General features: G+C 30.4%; 1 protein-coding gene across 4 annotated transcripts in view; it reads left to right on the top strand.

Annotated features, from left to right (window-relative positions):
• The window catches only part of LOC127702287 (deoxynucleoside triphosphate triphosphohydrolase SAMHD1-like), a 31,467-nt gene extending 17,132 nt beyond the window's left edge, over nt 1-14,335 (top strand). For 3 of the 4 annotated variants that reach the window (XM_052206422.1, XM_052206421.1, XM_052206423.1), the window contains 11 exons: nt 637-780; nt 1,172-1,198; nt 4,613-4,660; nt 5,261-5,425; nt 6,325-6,416; nt 7,193-7,249; nt 8,141-8,333; nt 8,598-8,687; nt 9,303-9,407; nt 10,279-10,410; nt 13,553-14,335. In XM_052206422.1, coding sequence (XP_052062382.1) covers nt 637-780; nt 1,172-1,198; nt 4,613-4,660; nt 5,261-5,425; nt 6,325-6,416; nt 7,193-7,249; nt 8,141-8,333; nt 8,598-8,687; nt 9,303-9,407; nt 10,279-10,410; nt 13,553-13,678 — 1,179 coding nt within the window. In that variant the 3' untranslated portion in view covers nt 13,679-14,335. The remainder of the gene's footprint in view (nt 1-636; nt 781-1,171; nt 1,199-4,612; nt 4,661-5,260; nt 5,426-6,324; nt 6,417-7,192; nt 7,250-8,140; nt 8,334-8,597; nt 8,688-9,302; nt 9,408-10,278; nt 10,411-13,552) is intronic. The other variant, XM_052206424.1, reaches the window with a different exon arrangement.
• The last annotated feature ends 3,180 nt before the right edge of the window (nt 14,336-17,515 follow it).

Raw genomic sequence — 17,515 nt, 5'->3', positions numbered from 1 at the left:
TGTTTGTAGAGGTTATTTCTATATTTATCCTTGATGTTTCTATTGTAAAAAAAATTATTTTGATTGTAAATTTACAAGAAAAAACTGATGAAAAATTATGCTTTCTTGAATTCTTTTTTTTTTTGCCCCACCTAGGGGCATTTTATTTTTCGGTCTGTGCGTCCATTTGTCCGTCCGTCTGTCCCACTTCAGGTTAAAGTTTTTGGTTAAGGTAGTTTTTGATGAAGTTGAAGTCCAATCAACTTGAAACTTGGTACACATGTTCCCTATGATATGATCTTTCTAATTTTAATGCTAAATTAGAGTTTTGACCCCAATTTCACGGTCCACTGAACATAGAAAATGATAGTGCGAGTGGGGCATCCATGTACTATGGACACATTCTTGTTTCTCCTAAAAATATGTGACAAATGACTAAATTATATTTTTTGAAATGTCATAAACGATCAAGGTGAATTAGTTTAAATTATTTCAGTTAAATAAAAATCTCGAGATTTACTGAAACTACAGAGCAACTTAAGAAGTAATAAGACACCGAAAGAGGCCTGTTATGAAATGTGTTAAACCAGAGTCCAGTATGTACATTGGCAAATGTACTTTTATCAACAAATATATAGTAAGATGATTTTATTTCAGCATGAAGATGCTTCAGTAATAATGTTTGATTACCTGATCAAGGAGAATGAACTAAGAGAAGAGTTTGAGAGATTTGGTTTGACAGAACAGGATATTACATTCGTTAAGGAACAGATCGCAGGTCCCTTGAAAAAGAATAAAAATGTAAGAATGTTATATCATTCCTGTAAAACATTGCCATGATTACAAATTTCAGATCTTAATTTAGTTTCTTAAACATTTCTTTGTGAGTCCGATTTGTTATTCGTTATTATTTTTATTGTCCAATTCAACCTAATTTTTGTTTGTCAAGTTTATAACAACTTGTTAATGGTAACTTCTCAAAAAGTATGTAGGTAAACTAGTAATTCAATTTAACGAATGTTTTTAATAGTCAATTTCGGCAGGTAAATATCCTCATAAAATATTTTTTTCCCCAAGTAAACACTTAAACATAGGGTTAAGGTTAGTTACATTTATTTGCTTCTTTGGCCTTATGACTATTTCGTTATATTTGTTTAAATTACAAATACATCTTCAATGCTCGTTTAAACAGGAAAAACTTTTACAGGGTGATACAGAAGTGAGTACAAAATCGAAACAAATCATCAGCTTAATCATCCATGCAAATTTCATCAAAGTATCTATATTATTTTGCTTATTTTTCCATCCACAAATAATTGCCTGATTTTTGCTTCAAATTTCATGTTAATTTTAATTTCTCTTCAAATGTATGAAAGAAACTGAAGTTCAGTGCAATTTGAAAATAATGTTTGGTTAGCACTGCTTTTATTGTAACTATTTGCTGGTGCGCTTTCTTTTCTTTAAAAAAAAAATGGAAAACACATACCTAATTTTTCCAAACAAAAATTTGTGGAGACTGAAATTTTTTGCTCTAACTCTTATTCTTTTTGTCATCTTTTTCACCTTTTTTTATCACAGTTGTTTTCTGCAACACATTTCAAGAACTGTTAGTCCTATCTACATAAGGCATGGTTAAATATTGTGGCTTCAGGTCTTTTTTTGTTAGAAATTATTTATGTTATCGGCAGGGGACATTTACTGCATTGATAGGACATGTTATGTGAAAAAATCTGACATTTTTGCACTAAAGTATATCCCATTGTAGCGCAAGATTTTAAACCTGTTTTAGCGAAAAGTAAAATCATCATGGCTGGTTTCAGCAACAGAAATAGATTTAGCAAAATCATAAATTTATATAGTTTCAAGACAGCACAACGCAAAAATTATCATGTCTATTAGAATACATCACTAAATATCTAAAAAGTTAACTCGAATGTACAAGTCCTTATAATTAGCCTGGAATTTTTCTTGCAGTGAACAAACGCAATGGGCTTTTGATATACCCGATGTACAATACTGTTTGTACTTTTGCAATAGGAACTGTTTCTTATCTTTATCTTGTCTGGATTGAGTTGCAGATTCAACAATACTTCTTATTTTGATATATGTTGTTGTTTATAGTTATTTGATGAATGTATCCAGAAAAACCATTTTTATTTCCTATTTGTTTCAACAACATTTATTTCATTGTTTAACCAAATTGTAAATGCAAACAACTTACACAATAAGCCGGCATAAATTACTTTTATAACAGTTTTCAGTATGGTGAATATTTTTCAACCAGGTAAGTTTTTGCTAAAATGGGCTTTGGAAAAATACAGTTGAATGGATTAATCTGGTGCTAAAATGGGCAATAATGTCTGCACTAAAATGTCCTTTAGTAGTTTAAAATTTTTGCCAAAATATCCTATGCCCTAATTTGTTTTGACCTACAAACATCATTGAACTGAATAGCTCCTAATCAAATTATTAAGGATAGATATCTGGCTGTACTACTTGCTTTTTAGCTCACCGGGGCCCGAAGTGCCCCATGTGAGCTTATGTCATCACTTGGCGTCCGTCGTCTTCGTCGTCTGTCGTCGTTGTAGTCTGTTGTCGTCGTCTGTCGTCGTAAACTATTTCAAAAATCTTTTCCTCTGAAACTACTGGGCCAAATACCTTCAAACTTTAACTATATGTTCCTTAGAGTATCGAGTTCATAAATTGTATCCGAAGTTTTGATCCATCGACAAACATGGCCGCCATGGCTAAAAATAGAACATAGGGGTCAAATGCAGTTTTTGGCTTATATCTCAAAAACTAAAGCTTTTAGAGCAAATCTGATAGGGTAAAATTGTTCAATTGGTCAAGATCTATCAGTTCTGAAATTTTCAGAGGAATCGAACAACCCATTGTTCGGTTGCTGCCACCGAATTGGTAGTTTTAACAAAATTTTGCAGTTTTTTGTTATTATTTTGAATATTATTATAGATATATATAAACTGTAATCAGCAATAATGTTCAGCAAAGTAAGATCTACAAAAAAGTTATTATGACCATAATTGTCAATTGACCCCTTAAGGAGTTATTGCCCTTTAAAGACAATTTTACACAATTTGTTCATCAAGTTTGCTAACATTTAAAAATCTTCTCCTCTGAAACTACTGGGCCAAATACCTTCAAATTTTAGCTAAATGTTCCTTAGGGTATCTAGTTTATAAATTGTATTCGAACTTTTTATCCATCGACAAACATGGCCACCATGGCTAAAAATAGAACATAAGGGTCAAATGCAGTTTTTGGCTTATATCTGAAAAACTAAATCTTTTAGAGCAAATGTGACATGGGGTAAAATTGTTAAATTAGTCAAGATCTATTGGCCCTGAAATTATCAGAGGAATTGAACAACCCATTGTTGGGTTGCTGCCACCGAATTGGTAGTTTTATCAAAATTTTGCAGTTTTTTGTTATTATTTTGAATATTATTATAGATATATATAAACTGTAAGCAGCAATAATGTTCAGCAAAGTAAGATCTACAAAAAAGTTAATATGACCAAAATTGTCAATTGACCCCTTAAGGAGTTATTGCCCTTTAAAGACAATTTTACACAATTTGTTCATCAAGTTTGCTAACATTTAAAAATCTTCTGCTCTGAAATACAGGTGAGCGATTCAGGCTCTTGAGAGCCTCTTGTTAGGAGGACTGATCTCTATGTTATATAAATTTGCGATATCATAAAAAAAAATTAAGTGTTTCAGAACTCATTATTCAAATTCAAATTTTTGTTTTAATTCTGCATAATTCAATAGATGTATTGTAATGGCATGCATAAATCTAGCTTGTAAGTCAATGGTTAACAAATTGATATGCACATTTTTATCTGAATTCATAGTATATAAATGTACTTAATGATGTTTATACGCACATTTAAAGATATGTTCAAACTGATTTAATTGAATATGATAACTTATTGAGTTCAGATTAAATAAAAAGTTCTCAAATGTTCTTTTTAATTATTTTAATGCCCCAGCATTGGCAGAGGGGGCATTATTTAAACATTTGTACGTCTATATGTCCCAAAATAAGTTTGTGTTCTCTAACTTTAGTTTGTGTCAACCAAATGTTACAAAACTAATACACAATGCTTCTTACCACCAAACACAGATCAAGTTCAAATATGGGTGGCATCATTTTTACCGTTCTCGATATATGTCCCTTTATAAATCGAAAAATTGGCAAATGAGTCGTTTCCACAATCTAACTTTACTTTACTTTGTCTCTACTAAATGTTATGAAACTTATACACAATACTTACTACTACCAAATACAGATCAAGTTAGAATTAAGGTGGCATCACAAAGTTTTAGAGTTATGTCCTTTTATAAATTGAATAAATGTTAAATTTACCGTTTCCGCATTCTAACTTTAGTTTGCTTCAGCCAAATGTTATGAAACTTGTACAAAATGCTTATTACCACCAAACTCAGATCAGTTTTCAGGGTAGGTTGCTTGCTCGCACCTTTTTATCTTGTAAAATATGATTTTAGAGAGCTGACTATTAAGTTGATTTGATGTCAACTAACAGTAAACAGAAGATCTTGGTTGTAATAGAATTTTAAATTGCAATGTTCATGTTGTTTATTTTTATAGGAATGGCCTTATCAAGGTAGAGAGGAAAAGAAAGGCTTTTTGTATGAGGTAATTGTGAATAAAATAAAGACGACCAAAAAAAGGCAACACCATTGTCTAGGGAACATGTTGTTTTGAGTTTCTATATATTTGTTTAATGGTGTTATGATAAGCCAAAAAGAATGTGGATTTAACGTTAATAACATTCAACTATCAAATGATTGGAGTTATTCAATTTGTATACATATATTTGTGAAAGGAACCAGTAATATAACAATCTTGAGATCCATGCTGCTGTACATTACAATTTAACACTGACAGCAGCAAATATGAGTTATTATTGAAAAACATGTACATCATCATTACATATATACATGACATACAAATCACAATTTCATACTTTAAATAGGGTGGGGTTGGGGAATAACTGCACAATTTTGCTCATAAGGACAAGCATCAAATGTCAGAAGAAAATATACACTATTTCTCGTTCTGAATGGATCACACATACTAATGAATAAACATATATAACAACTGCAATAATAGCATTACATGATGTGTTTCTTAGACATTTAGCAGTTTTTAGTTCGACATTTATTTAAAAGTTTAAACTAGATTTCAATAGGTTTGGTCTTGATAACTAATTTTAGACACATGATTGTTTTACAGATAGTAGCAAACAAAAGAAATGGTATAGATGTAGATAAATGGGACTACTTTGCCAGGGACTGTCATGGTCTGGGGATAAAAAATAACTTTGATCACCACAGATTTATGAAGTTTTCAAGGGTGTTGAATGTAGATGGTACACTACAGATCTGTTCCAGAGATAAGGTTACAATATATTTTTGATGCTTGAGAAGAAATATTATACAATTACTGCCTTTTGATGAGGTAAATATGCAGTTTTATTGACTTTTGAAAAACTTATTCACTGAGGCCGACGGCCAAAGTGAATATCAGTTTTTAAAAAGTCAATTAAACCACATATTTAACGAAACAAAAGACAGTAATTGTTTTATTCCATATTCCGAGAGAAAACAATGTATTTAAGGAAAATTATTTACCAAAACCAATTGCACATCAAACATTTTACCATAACGTTACATGTAAAAGCGCATGACGTTAGCACGGTGACTATCACTTTTCTTCAGGTGAATATGCTGTTTTATTCAAAATCCAATTCATATAGAGAAACCTACTAAGATTATACCAATATGGAATAACAACTATTATTTATAACTGGTTTAGAATTGGAACAATTTAAGGCTTGAAATATGGTATAGTCTCTTTTGTGACCATATGCCTTTGGGAGTTTTGTATTTTTAGGTTGCTGTCTCATTGATGTTTACTCTATATTGCCTTCAATTATTTACAATTTGTACCCATTGACTTCTGTTCCAATGGTCTGTTGATCGCTATCTTGAGCTAAGAATGATTAAAATCGTTAATGCCCCATGTTTAAAATACCTTAACAATAACATCCAAGTGAGTCCATTAAAACTGTTTCCTTTTTTGCTGAAATAAATCTCTGATACAAGTCTGTGCCTTTCAGAACAACTGCAAATTCAAAACAATCAATTATTTAATGTTTAAAGATAAAAAAAAAAAAACTGTAATTACTCAGTACATCTTTCTTCCATAATATGGTTCATGACATATTCTTCCATGTTGCATGTTTTTGCTTTATTTTTTTTTCTTAACTAAAATTATTGATTTCATTATATTTTTAGGAGGCAGATACACTTTACAGCATGTTTCAGATAAGAGCAACATTACATCGAAGGGCTTACCAACATAGAGTCTGTAATGCAATAGAAACTATGTAAGTAAAAGATTTGCACAGAGTTTACAACCAAAACCATACATGTGTTAACCAGGTTTGTTTTAAGCTACAGGTCAATTCCAGTTAAATTTGATAAGATCTGTTTAAAAATATAAAAGACATTTAAAAAAAAAAGGCACATTCAAAATTTTATTTCAAGTTATTTGTACAGGATGGACAGACAGATCTTTGGCTTTAATGCAGTAATTTATAAAACCATTTTTCACAAACTTATGAAATTTTTAACATGTCTCTTTCAATTGCTTGTTTGTCTTATATTATTTGTAAAATTTGTTTTAAATAATTTTTCCTTCTAAAGTTAACTTTTGAAATAACTATTTTGCTTTCAGTAACTTAAGAACTGTCTCTAAGATATTTCATTGTGATCATTAGGATGATACAAAGGTCAAATTCAATTTCCCTTGTTTTTACTATAAAACGAAGCAAATTTGAAAAATATGAGTTTTGTTGCCTATATATTGTGGAAAAAAATACTACTGTTTTCCCTATACTTCAGAAAGCTATTTTTAAGTAAATCTGATTTATTCACCAAGACTAATAATGAGTTGAGTCATCATGATAAGTCTAAATGATGGGTACTGATATCAAATTTAAGTTTAGGAATCTAATACTAGCTATATTGTACAAAATGCACAAAACTCCAGTTCTTTTGTATTTGTTTAAACTTTTTGTAATCTCAAGTTCAAGTACAATACCCAAAATTCATGTTGGGACAAATATTTGAAATATTCACATACATGTTTGCTCTATTTTAGGATAACAGATGCCTTCATTCATGCAGACAAGAAAGGGATTATACCAGGGAAAGATGGGTATGACTATTTTGAAATCATTCTTACTGTTTACAATTTTTTGAATAATAAATATGCTTATAACTGAAAACTTAAATACAAGACGATGTAAAAATAACACACAAGCATTCAATCCATCATATGTACTTGAATAGAATATGAAATTCAAGTATATAATACTAATAGATTTGATTTATTTCCATAATCTTCTTTTGTGACCAATAAAAAAAGAGAAACAATTCACCAGGGTTTTGATGTTAAATGACATTTTCTTTCTGATTTTTGAATTCATGCTGCCTTTATGTAGCCGAGTGTCCGTATTTAATAACTCTTTCAGTAGCCTTTCCCAGAGAACTCTTACTAGATGGCATATTTTGTTTTGAGAATCAAGAAATTAAACAACTACTGGAACTTGTATTTGAAATCGAACTGACTTGTTCCAAAGGTGTAATATATCTGTTCTATAATTTTATTATTTCATGCTGGATAAGTTTGTAAATACTTATTAAGCAAAATCAGTTTAGGAGTTGTTTTTGTTTTAGCCTTTAAAGATTCCATCTAACGCAATATTGTTTTTGCATTATATCAATTTTATGCATTCGGTCTGGAAAAGCATATAGTCAAGATGAACATAATTAATTTTTATGTAAGGGAAATGTCTAGAATGTATATTCTACAATGTATTCCATTTGTTATGGCATTAAAAATACAAATACCCATCCATATAAAGAAGTTACTGCCACAGGGTATTTCCTGAAATAAACTCATACATTATATGATTTGTTGATATTCTGTCATAAAAATTCAATAACCTTGCAGATTTCAAGGGTCTTCAATGGCATCCAAACTTAAATTTTTTATTTCCATTCTTACAGTTAATACATGTATTAATTTAATGTTATCCCATTACAGAAAACTTGTAAGATTATCTGAGTGTATAGATGACCCTGTAGCCTATACCAGCCTGAATGACAGTATTTTCCATGTGATTCTTATGTCAACCGACAAGGAACTTGCCAAGTCCAGGGAAATATTACAAAGAATCCAACGTAGACAGTTATACAAATGTGTAGGGGAGACAACTCCAACTGAAGGCAAAACAAAGGTATAAATAAAATTAGAAAATATGACCTGTCATTGCTAAAAAAGTAAGGTAATTCTTTGACCTCAAACTCATAGCTTGGTAAGTTGCAGTAAGCTGAAAGGCATGTACATTCAAGCTAGGTAAAAACAGATTTGTATCATTACAATGTATAGAAAGGAAATTGTTACATGCTGGTAAAAGTTATACAAATAGTTATAATTATGCTATTAGGTATTGTATAAATGGAGTTGATTACATCTTAATGTTCCGTCTGATTTCTTGCAGGATGATGTATCAAAAATCAAAGAAGAGATCATGTCATGTATTGAAGAGGAGTCATGTGACATGTTACGTCCAAATGACTTAGTTGTACATGTAAGTTTTTTTCATATTAAGTATACAGTCACATTTTTTAGTTGAACTAGTGATTTTTATTTGAAAATTTGATATACAAAAGAGTTCATGTGAAATACTTCTTTGTACATGTTGTACACTATTTGAAATAAGTGAAATCATAAAAATATTATATAGATCATTATACATGTTGTATCAAATATAACAAAGCAGTCAGGTAACATATTATGTCAGCAATATTTATGTCAAATATACAGGGGTAGTCATGTGACATGTTAGGTCAGCATGTCTTTGTTGTACATAATTAGATATAGAATATGAAATCATGAATGATCGGAAAAAATAAAAAGTTCCTTCCAAACCAACCTTATTTCTTACCCCATTCCTTGCTACGTTTGGAATTTGACACACCCTATATGCAAACTTATTCAGAATGAACTTTGATGGATATTTGTTATTCAAATGATAAATTTAAATGACAGGTTCAATAGAGAATTCGAATGTAAAAAATGATGTCTGATTTAAGAATGCAAAAGCTGCCTTCCAAGCAAATCTGATGACTTACTTCTATCTTACTATTTTATGGGAAAACTAACTTGCAAAAATTTATTATTATTTTGTTGATTTTTTTTACAGCTAGTGTACCTAGATTATGGAATGAAGACAGAAAACCCCATTAAGAACGTCAGATTTTATAACAAGAATGATGTAACTAAAGCAGTTATTTTAGACAAACATCACGTAAGTATAGAGAGTTGTGGCTTATAGATGAATGAGGTGACAGTATTCTTGTTTATACATTAAAAGGGTAGCAAGAATAACCAAAAATATCGGATAGTACAACAGATCATCCAATCAAGAACATTCAGGGCCTACAAAAAAAATAGACGTACAATCAAAGACAACCAAACAGGACATGGACTTGATAGCCTAACTTATTCCAAGCACAAAAACTACTTTAGTGTCCAATAAAACTCTGTGATATTATTGTAACATGCTTACCTTGACTTTAAATTGATATTTACTGCTCCTCCAAACACACAACATTAAGGAGCAAGAAAAAATGGTCTGAATAATGTGTCTGGCTAGGGTGATATGTCTTTCAATGGAGGAGGTACTTTTTGGGCTAGTCTTGGTCCTGTAAATCACTTTTTAAAAAATAAATTGTGTGATAATATTATTATTCACAATTTTTAAAATCAGAAGAGGCACTTTCAGAAAATTAAATATCAGCATGATGACTCAGTTTGCTTCAGAAATATCAAATGAAAACTGTCAGATTTTAGTAAAAATAGCTCTATTTCAGGAACAATTTTTGAAAAATTGAAATAGGGAAGAAGGTCCCTCAGAAAATATTTTTGCTGGTGTAAGTGAATAGATAAACATAAAATATATTCAAGAATAGAGATATTTAAAAAACATATTCCAATTTTGAACCAATGCTAACTTCTTTAAAAAAATATTATACCTTTGTCTTTATGATATTACTTCTATATTTTAATAAGAATCTGTTTGGACATCCAATTTTCTGACAGAAAGGTTTTCTGTTGACGTCATAGGGATATTTTGGTCTGTATGAAAGTGAAATCAGTTCCTAAGTTGGTTTTTTTAGGTATCACTGATGTTGCCTGGTGTCTTTGCTGAACAGCTGATTAGACTATATTGTAAGAAGACAGATGAAGAAAGTCTGAAGATAGCCAGGGATAGTTTTCAGAAATGGTGTGTTGATAAAGGACTTCTGTCGGTAAGTGTAACTACCTTGATATGAGTTAACTCTTAGATTTATTACCAGATGGAGGCAACAGCAGGTCTATTTACTACTCTACTCCTTCCATCCATCCATCATTCATTCTGTCCAAAACATGTACAAGGTACCTAGATTGTGTCATGCCAAACACAGTATAGATTGGTTAATTCGAAGAACTTTCATAATTAAATATTTTGTCAAATGTCTTGTTTAAGAATTCATAGCATATGAATCAAGCTTTATGTTGGGATTGAGTCAGAGAGCAACTAAAAGATTTAAATGAATTAAAAAAAAAATTATAGGTCAACTTACAGTCTTCCACAAAAGACAGGTATCTAACAATATGTCACTTTCAAATCTCCTTGAAATTACAAAAAGTTATACTGAGTCTATTATATATCTGCAATTGAGGACTTGATTCACTAAATGACAAAAAAAACCAATTTGATGTAACTAATAGCTACCACAGACAAGGTTCTTGACTTGGGACAGGCATAGAAAGTTATTAATACTCAAATGCTTGATTTGTAGTTGTTGTTTATCAGGAAGTCCCTGCATAAACTTGATACGGTAATGTTTGCACATAGTTGTTTGGTTTTAATAGTTATGTTGATATTGAACATTTTGTTGCATGATGCATGAAAATTTTGTTATAAGTTGTATTTACAAATAATTCTTTTTCTTTTTTTTTTAAGTTATTTTTTCAAAACAAAAGAAATCATCCTCCCCACCCCCACCAAAAAAAACCCAAAAAAAACTATTAAAACAAACAGAAAAACAAACAGAAAAAATAACAATTCAGTTTGTTTGGGTCTTTGAAGGAACTCATGTTTAAATTTCAGGGGATTGTGAGGGCAAGTCAGAAAATTTCCAGTTGAATTAACTTTATTTGGTGTGGGAATTAGAAAATAGAGTTTCCATGTAAATATTACTGGATCATCCCTAAATGAAATATATCAGATGTTTCCAATATGCATAAGGCATGAATATTATTGACATGAAATATTGCAGAATTCTGTATATTATTCCAAACTTGATGAAATGAAAAGTTCTTTATGTCAAGTTCTTTTTATATAAGTTCTCTTCAAATGCTACATAGGAGTCCCATAAAACATACATTAGACAAAGGGAATGCATTTTGAAATCTCCACAATGGATGGGTGTCAAGTACAATAAAAATGTAAGTGAAATTCTAAATTTGCCTCAAAAGGTGGTAAACCATTTTTAAAGGTGACTTTCCTGGGTCCTTTGTTTTTGTCGAGCCTTCGACTTTTGTCGAAAAAGCGAGACATAGCGATCCTACATTCCGTCTGCGTCGTCGTCGGCGGCGTCCACAAATATTCACTCTGTGGTTAAAGTTTTTGAAATTTTTATAACTTTCTTAAACTACCCTGGGTTTCTACCAAACTTGGACAGAAGCTTGTTTATGATCATAAGATAATATTCAAAAGTAAATTTTGTAAAAAAAAAATTCCATTTTTTCCATATTTTACTTATAAATGGACTTAGTTTTTCTGCCAGGAAACATTACATTCACTCTGTGGTTAAAGTTTTTAAAATTTTAACAACTTTCTTGAACTATCCTGGATTTGTACCAAACTTGGACAGAAGCTTGTTTATGATTAAAAGCTAGTATCTAAAAGGAAATTTTGTTAAAATTTTGTTCCATTTTTTCTGTATTTTACTTATAAATGGACTTAGTTTTTCTTCCAGTTAATATTACATAACAGTCTGCAGTTTAAGTTTTTATTTTAAAACATTTATTAGATTCATAAACTATCCTGGATTTTTACCGAACTTGGACAGAAGCTACTTACAATCAAAAGATAGTATAGAGAGGAATATTTTTATTAAGTTTTTTCCTCATTTTTGTTGAGCCTGTGATTAACAGCAGATGTAGGCGAGACACTGGGTTCCGCGGAACCCTTACGAATTTTTTTTAAGTAGAAAGCCCATACATGATTATTTTGCCTAATATTGAAGTAAATACACTTTCAGAAGATATACCTTTTTAATAACATAATACAGAAAGTTCAATGTCCTGTTGTTTTTGATGAAGGAATCTGATCATAAGGGGAAACAATATCAAAAAAGAACATTAACAATATTACCAATCAAATGAGTAACAAAAGAAATTTTGTCCACAAATAAAGAGAAGACAAATATTTATTTACCTTGATTTGCAATGCATTTTGTTTTGGCAGGGAAAATTTAAAGAAACTTAGAAAATGATTTTGCCATAAAATGTAAAGTGACATTTGTGGAAAATCATTTTCAGGATTTTTAAAAAAATTTTCTCTGAAATTAGCACATTTACACATTCTTTCTCTATATTTGATTCAAAATACACAATGAAAGCTAGTTCATGTACAAATATTACAAAAATAACAAAACCATTTATTTGTAAAAATGTGTAACAAAAGCAGATATAGTTGACATGTGGTGGCATTTTAAATGAGAATTCAATTTTAAGTTTTGAAAGGAGATGATACTCTGATATGTTATTTATATTTTTCCTAATGAATGTTTGAATGAAAGCAATTTTATTTTTTACGTAAAACACAACTTAATAGTTTTTAAGGTTAATAGAAATTTCGGGGGCCTCGGTGGCCAAGTGGTCTAAGTAGTTACTACTGTAATCACTAGCCAGTCAACACTGAGGTTGTGAGTTCGAACCCCACTCGTGCTGGAGCACTCGACTCCAATATTAATTGACTAGGATTGTCAGTTTTCCTATCGAAGGTCGGTGGTTTTCTCTGGGCACTCCGGCTTCCTCCACCAATAAAAACTGGCCGCAACGAAATAGCCCAAAAGCGGTGCTTAAAAGTGGCGTTAAAACACCAAAAGTCAAAAAACATTACCAACATTCCAAATGTTGAGCCTCAACTTTCTCAAAAACAAGCGTTGAAACTTGTGGTTTGTTTTTTTGGTGATTTTTCCTTTATCTACAAGTATAAAAAAAACCAAACAATGTAAAAAGTAAAACTAATGAACCCAATGAATATTTATGAATATTGCACTCTGGGTATTCAAAAAAGAAATCTATTCAACCGAATTATAAGCTACTGTCAATATTCTAACAAATTGAAACAAAGTATGTATGGTTTGTACCTTCATGAATCAACTATCTTTTTTGCAGAAGCAGGATTCCCTGACACCTGATAAAGACCTGAATGGTCTGAAAACACCAGACAATAAACCATCTACAGAATCTAAATCTACACCGGTCTCTGCTGGAAAATTCAAACAAAGATTGTCCTTTTAAGTCAGGACATCACACATAATGCATTTATATAGTTATATTGTTTTATCAACTTGGGTGATCTGTCTCAACTTAAGGTTTGGACTTTACTAGTTGTAAATGGAATATTCGTCATATTTGATAAATATTTAAACACATGTATAGTGAACCCTTGTATCAATGAATTTTCTTTTGTAATTATTTTTTTTTTTCATGTGTAAACAGAACAGCAATCGAATTTAAATAAAATCAGAAGTCCAATATTATGTGGCAAAATTTGCAGTGTTTGTAAACAAATATGATAATTTTTATTCATGTATAATTTTATGCATTCTAAAAATCATTGTGTTAAATTTCTATCTATTTATGACGCAGAAAGTATTTTTTGTGAATAGAACCGATAAATGCTTTTGCTTGATATTTGATTTGAAATTTACTTTTGATTAACATTTTATTTTACAATATAAAGATAAATATTAAGGTGGTACCAAACACCTTGACTAAAATTAATTTGACTCGTTTAATTTTCATAAAATTTAGACAAAATATTTACTTTGACCCTTTGACAAAAATATAAAAATTTCAAAAAACTTGGAACCACACACTTTATCAGAAAAATTTCATTGGATATATAGCAGTTTGACAAACACTAATTTTGATCAGTGAGAAGCTTAATGTTTCCTTTAGCTGATTTTTACAGAGTTATCTCCCTGTAGTGTTATGTACCACCTTAAGATTAGTAAGAGTTTGCTGAGCAAACAATTGTAAAATTCCAAACACTTTGAAATAGAATCCAAAGAGAATGCAATTTTTTTGTTATTTGTTAGTTGTTTTGATTTTAGGGAGACAATATAGCAATGAGAGTGAGCTTTATTTGTTGTTGAAACATATTTAAAATGATAAATAGCTGTTGTGTGGAAATTATATCTGCGCATAATATTGCATAGTTTAAAACCATTTTAGACTTTATTTTAAGGAGCAGGTTTTACTGGGTTACGTTTTATGAAGTAAAGTTTCTCATACTTAGAAATTGAGCAAGTAATTTTAGAGAACTGATGATTTAGTGTGACATTATGATTAAAATATAATATGTTTGTTATGATTGTTTTTGTTAATGATAAATTGTAAGTAGTTTGTATTTCATATTTCATTCAAATGTCAGGGCTGATATAAAGGATTTGGAAAATTCTTAATGCATTTATCTCCAGATGACACTTGTAAGATGGGCAAATCAAAATACCATATCCATATTAAGTATTGTATCTCTAATTAATATAGAAATCCAATATGTGCTTTTCTGTGATATGTATATATATTGTTACTTTCTGTTTTTAACTCATAATTTTAAAGATTTATACAACTGTTACGTTTTATACATATCTTTGTTTTAAACAGCAGGTCTGGTGGTACTTGTTTTCTTCTTCTTTATTCTGTTTTTTTAGTTTTAGCTACTTCCATTTTTTTACATCACTGGGTCGATACCTCTGCTGGTGGACTATCAGTCCCCGAGGGTATCATCAGCTCAGTAGTCAGTACCTCGGTACTGACATGATTTATAACAAACTTTTCCAAAATTGTCCGTTTATAAATTTTGAAATTATAAAGAAACTAAGGTTTCAACTCCCTCAGGCAAAGTTAACCTTAGATGAATTTGGCTATTTGTTTTAGGTATTTTTGTCATTTAGCTCTTCAACTGTTTTGGTACTTATACATCCCTCGGATTTCAAATGTTTGGCATTGAGCGTTCCTGATGAAGGTTAATCCAGAAAAGCGCTTCGGACGCATGAAATTATTAAACGTGTTGTTTTCATTTTTTTATGTTCAACCAGAAATATGTCTTCATTAAATTGATTTATGTAAGCTAAGATTAGTACACAAAGTTATATCTTTTCTAATTCAAAATATTACAGACCTGCCAACTATTCCGATTTATTGGGGATATCCCCATGAGAGGTGTTGACTTGAATTTTTAAATTCTTTATTATATAAACTAAACACCTTAAAGCAGGCATTTAAATGAGATAAAAGGGTATTTTAGGATATATATTCTCATTCAAACAATATAGTAGTACATATAAAACACTTATCACAATATAAGAGAAGCATTAGGCCCTCTTACGCTTAAATTCCCCATGGAGATTTTGAAAAGTCGGCAGGTATGAAATAAATAAACAAATCATCCCATTTCTCTGGCTTCAAACATAATCATTCTCAATGTGTTGGTAGGATTCATGTACATTTCCCAATGGAAGAAATTTTACAAAAAGACCATTTTTAGGTGACAAAAAGAACTTTTGCTTACTGTTGAATAAAATCACTTACCAATATACAACGTCTAGAATTTAAAGGGCATTTTCTCTGATTTACAGACAAACTTAGAATTTGAAACTGGTTTTTATCCAATCAAATCCATCAATACAAAATAAATGCATTAAAATGGATTATTTATTGGTGTGATTGCCATCCATTTTTCATCAGTCAGAAATCCATTATTGATTTTTAAAGCTGTCATAGTTAAACATTCTTATGAATTTATTTTCTTTTTTTATGCTTAGTTATGTTTAGAGTAGTGAAGAAATGTAATTTTAGGTTTTTTGTTTGTTTTGTGATGCTTGAAGTGTAGTATTTTATTTTTTTTTCTTTAAAAAGTTATTGTCTAAAATTGTTTGATATCTCATATTCACAAGGGAAAAGAACTATCAGTCCCCGAGGGTATCATCAGCTCAGTAGTCAGTACTGCGGTACTGACATGATTTACAAAGTATCTAAAATTGCCCGTTTATAAATTTTGAAATACTAAAACTAAGGTTTAAACTCCCTCAGGCAAAGTTGGCCTTAGATGGATTTGGCTATTTTTTAGATTGGTTTTGGTTTATGATCTCTAATGTTTTCGGTCCTTAAACATCTTTGACTTTCAAATATTTGGCTTTGAGCGTTCCTGATGAAGGTAAGTTCAGAAAAGCGCTTTGGACGCATCAAATTTATAATGTGTTGTTTATATATTTTATAACAAAGGCCAGTTTTTAAAGCAACTTCATGGTAGATATCAGTTATATATAAATATATTGTAGATTGCAATACACACATGATCATTTTCTAATTGAATTTGGGAATGTGCAATTGAAATACAACTCAGTTAAGTAGGGCAGATATAATGGCAAGTAAAAGGTATATCAAAAGTGCATTTATATCCTTGTAAATCTGCATTTTTACCATGTTTAATGGTGCTAGTAATTATTGTTATCAGGGAATAAACCATACTCGGATCTCATTATTTTACGATTTTGTTTTCCTATACAGTCATATGTCAATGTCCATTTCTAGATAATATGAAATCCATTATTTACATGAATCAAGCGGTGCTTAATGATGTGCAGGACAAACAAAATTATAATGTCTCATTAAATAATACTTGTAAGAAGGTGTTCAGAAGGTGTAATTAAGACCCCAGTAGTAAGAAATTATGTACAGAAATGACATCCATTATTTGTTGGAAAGCTCAGACAGCATTGTTTAAAAATAAAGAATATGTATAAAGCCATAAGGTATGGAAAATTCTCTGAACATTTTTATAAAACTGATTCACAGGGAGGGGTTACAAATGGTGGACACTTGCCAGGATGCAACTATAGTTGTTGTAGTCCATTAGTCTCCTGTATTCCTTTCACAAGGAAGAACTATATTTGATCATACAGGTCCTACTAATTACATGTATAAGTACCGTAAGCCACTCTTTTTTTCAACCACATGTCCACAAATAACTCTGATGTCTTTAAGTACTTTAATACTTACATTATAAAACAATTCTAGTAAAATATTTTTGAGTTACTATATCAGTCACTGGTAATATACAATAGTGTA

This window comes from Mytilus californianus, unplaced genomic scaffold, assembly GCF_021869535.1.
Source record: "Mytilus californianus isolate M0D057914Y unplaced genomic scaffold, xbMytCali1.0.p SCAF_5, whole genome shotgun sequence".
In the NCBI taxonomy this organism is placed as follows: domain Eukaryota; kingdom Metazoa; phylum Mollusca; class Bivalvia; order Mytilida; family Mytilidae; genus Mytilus; species Mytilus californianus.
This window is presented reverse-complemented; position numbering and strand designations above follow the sequence as displayed.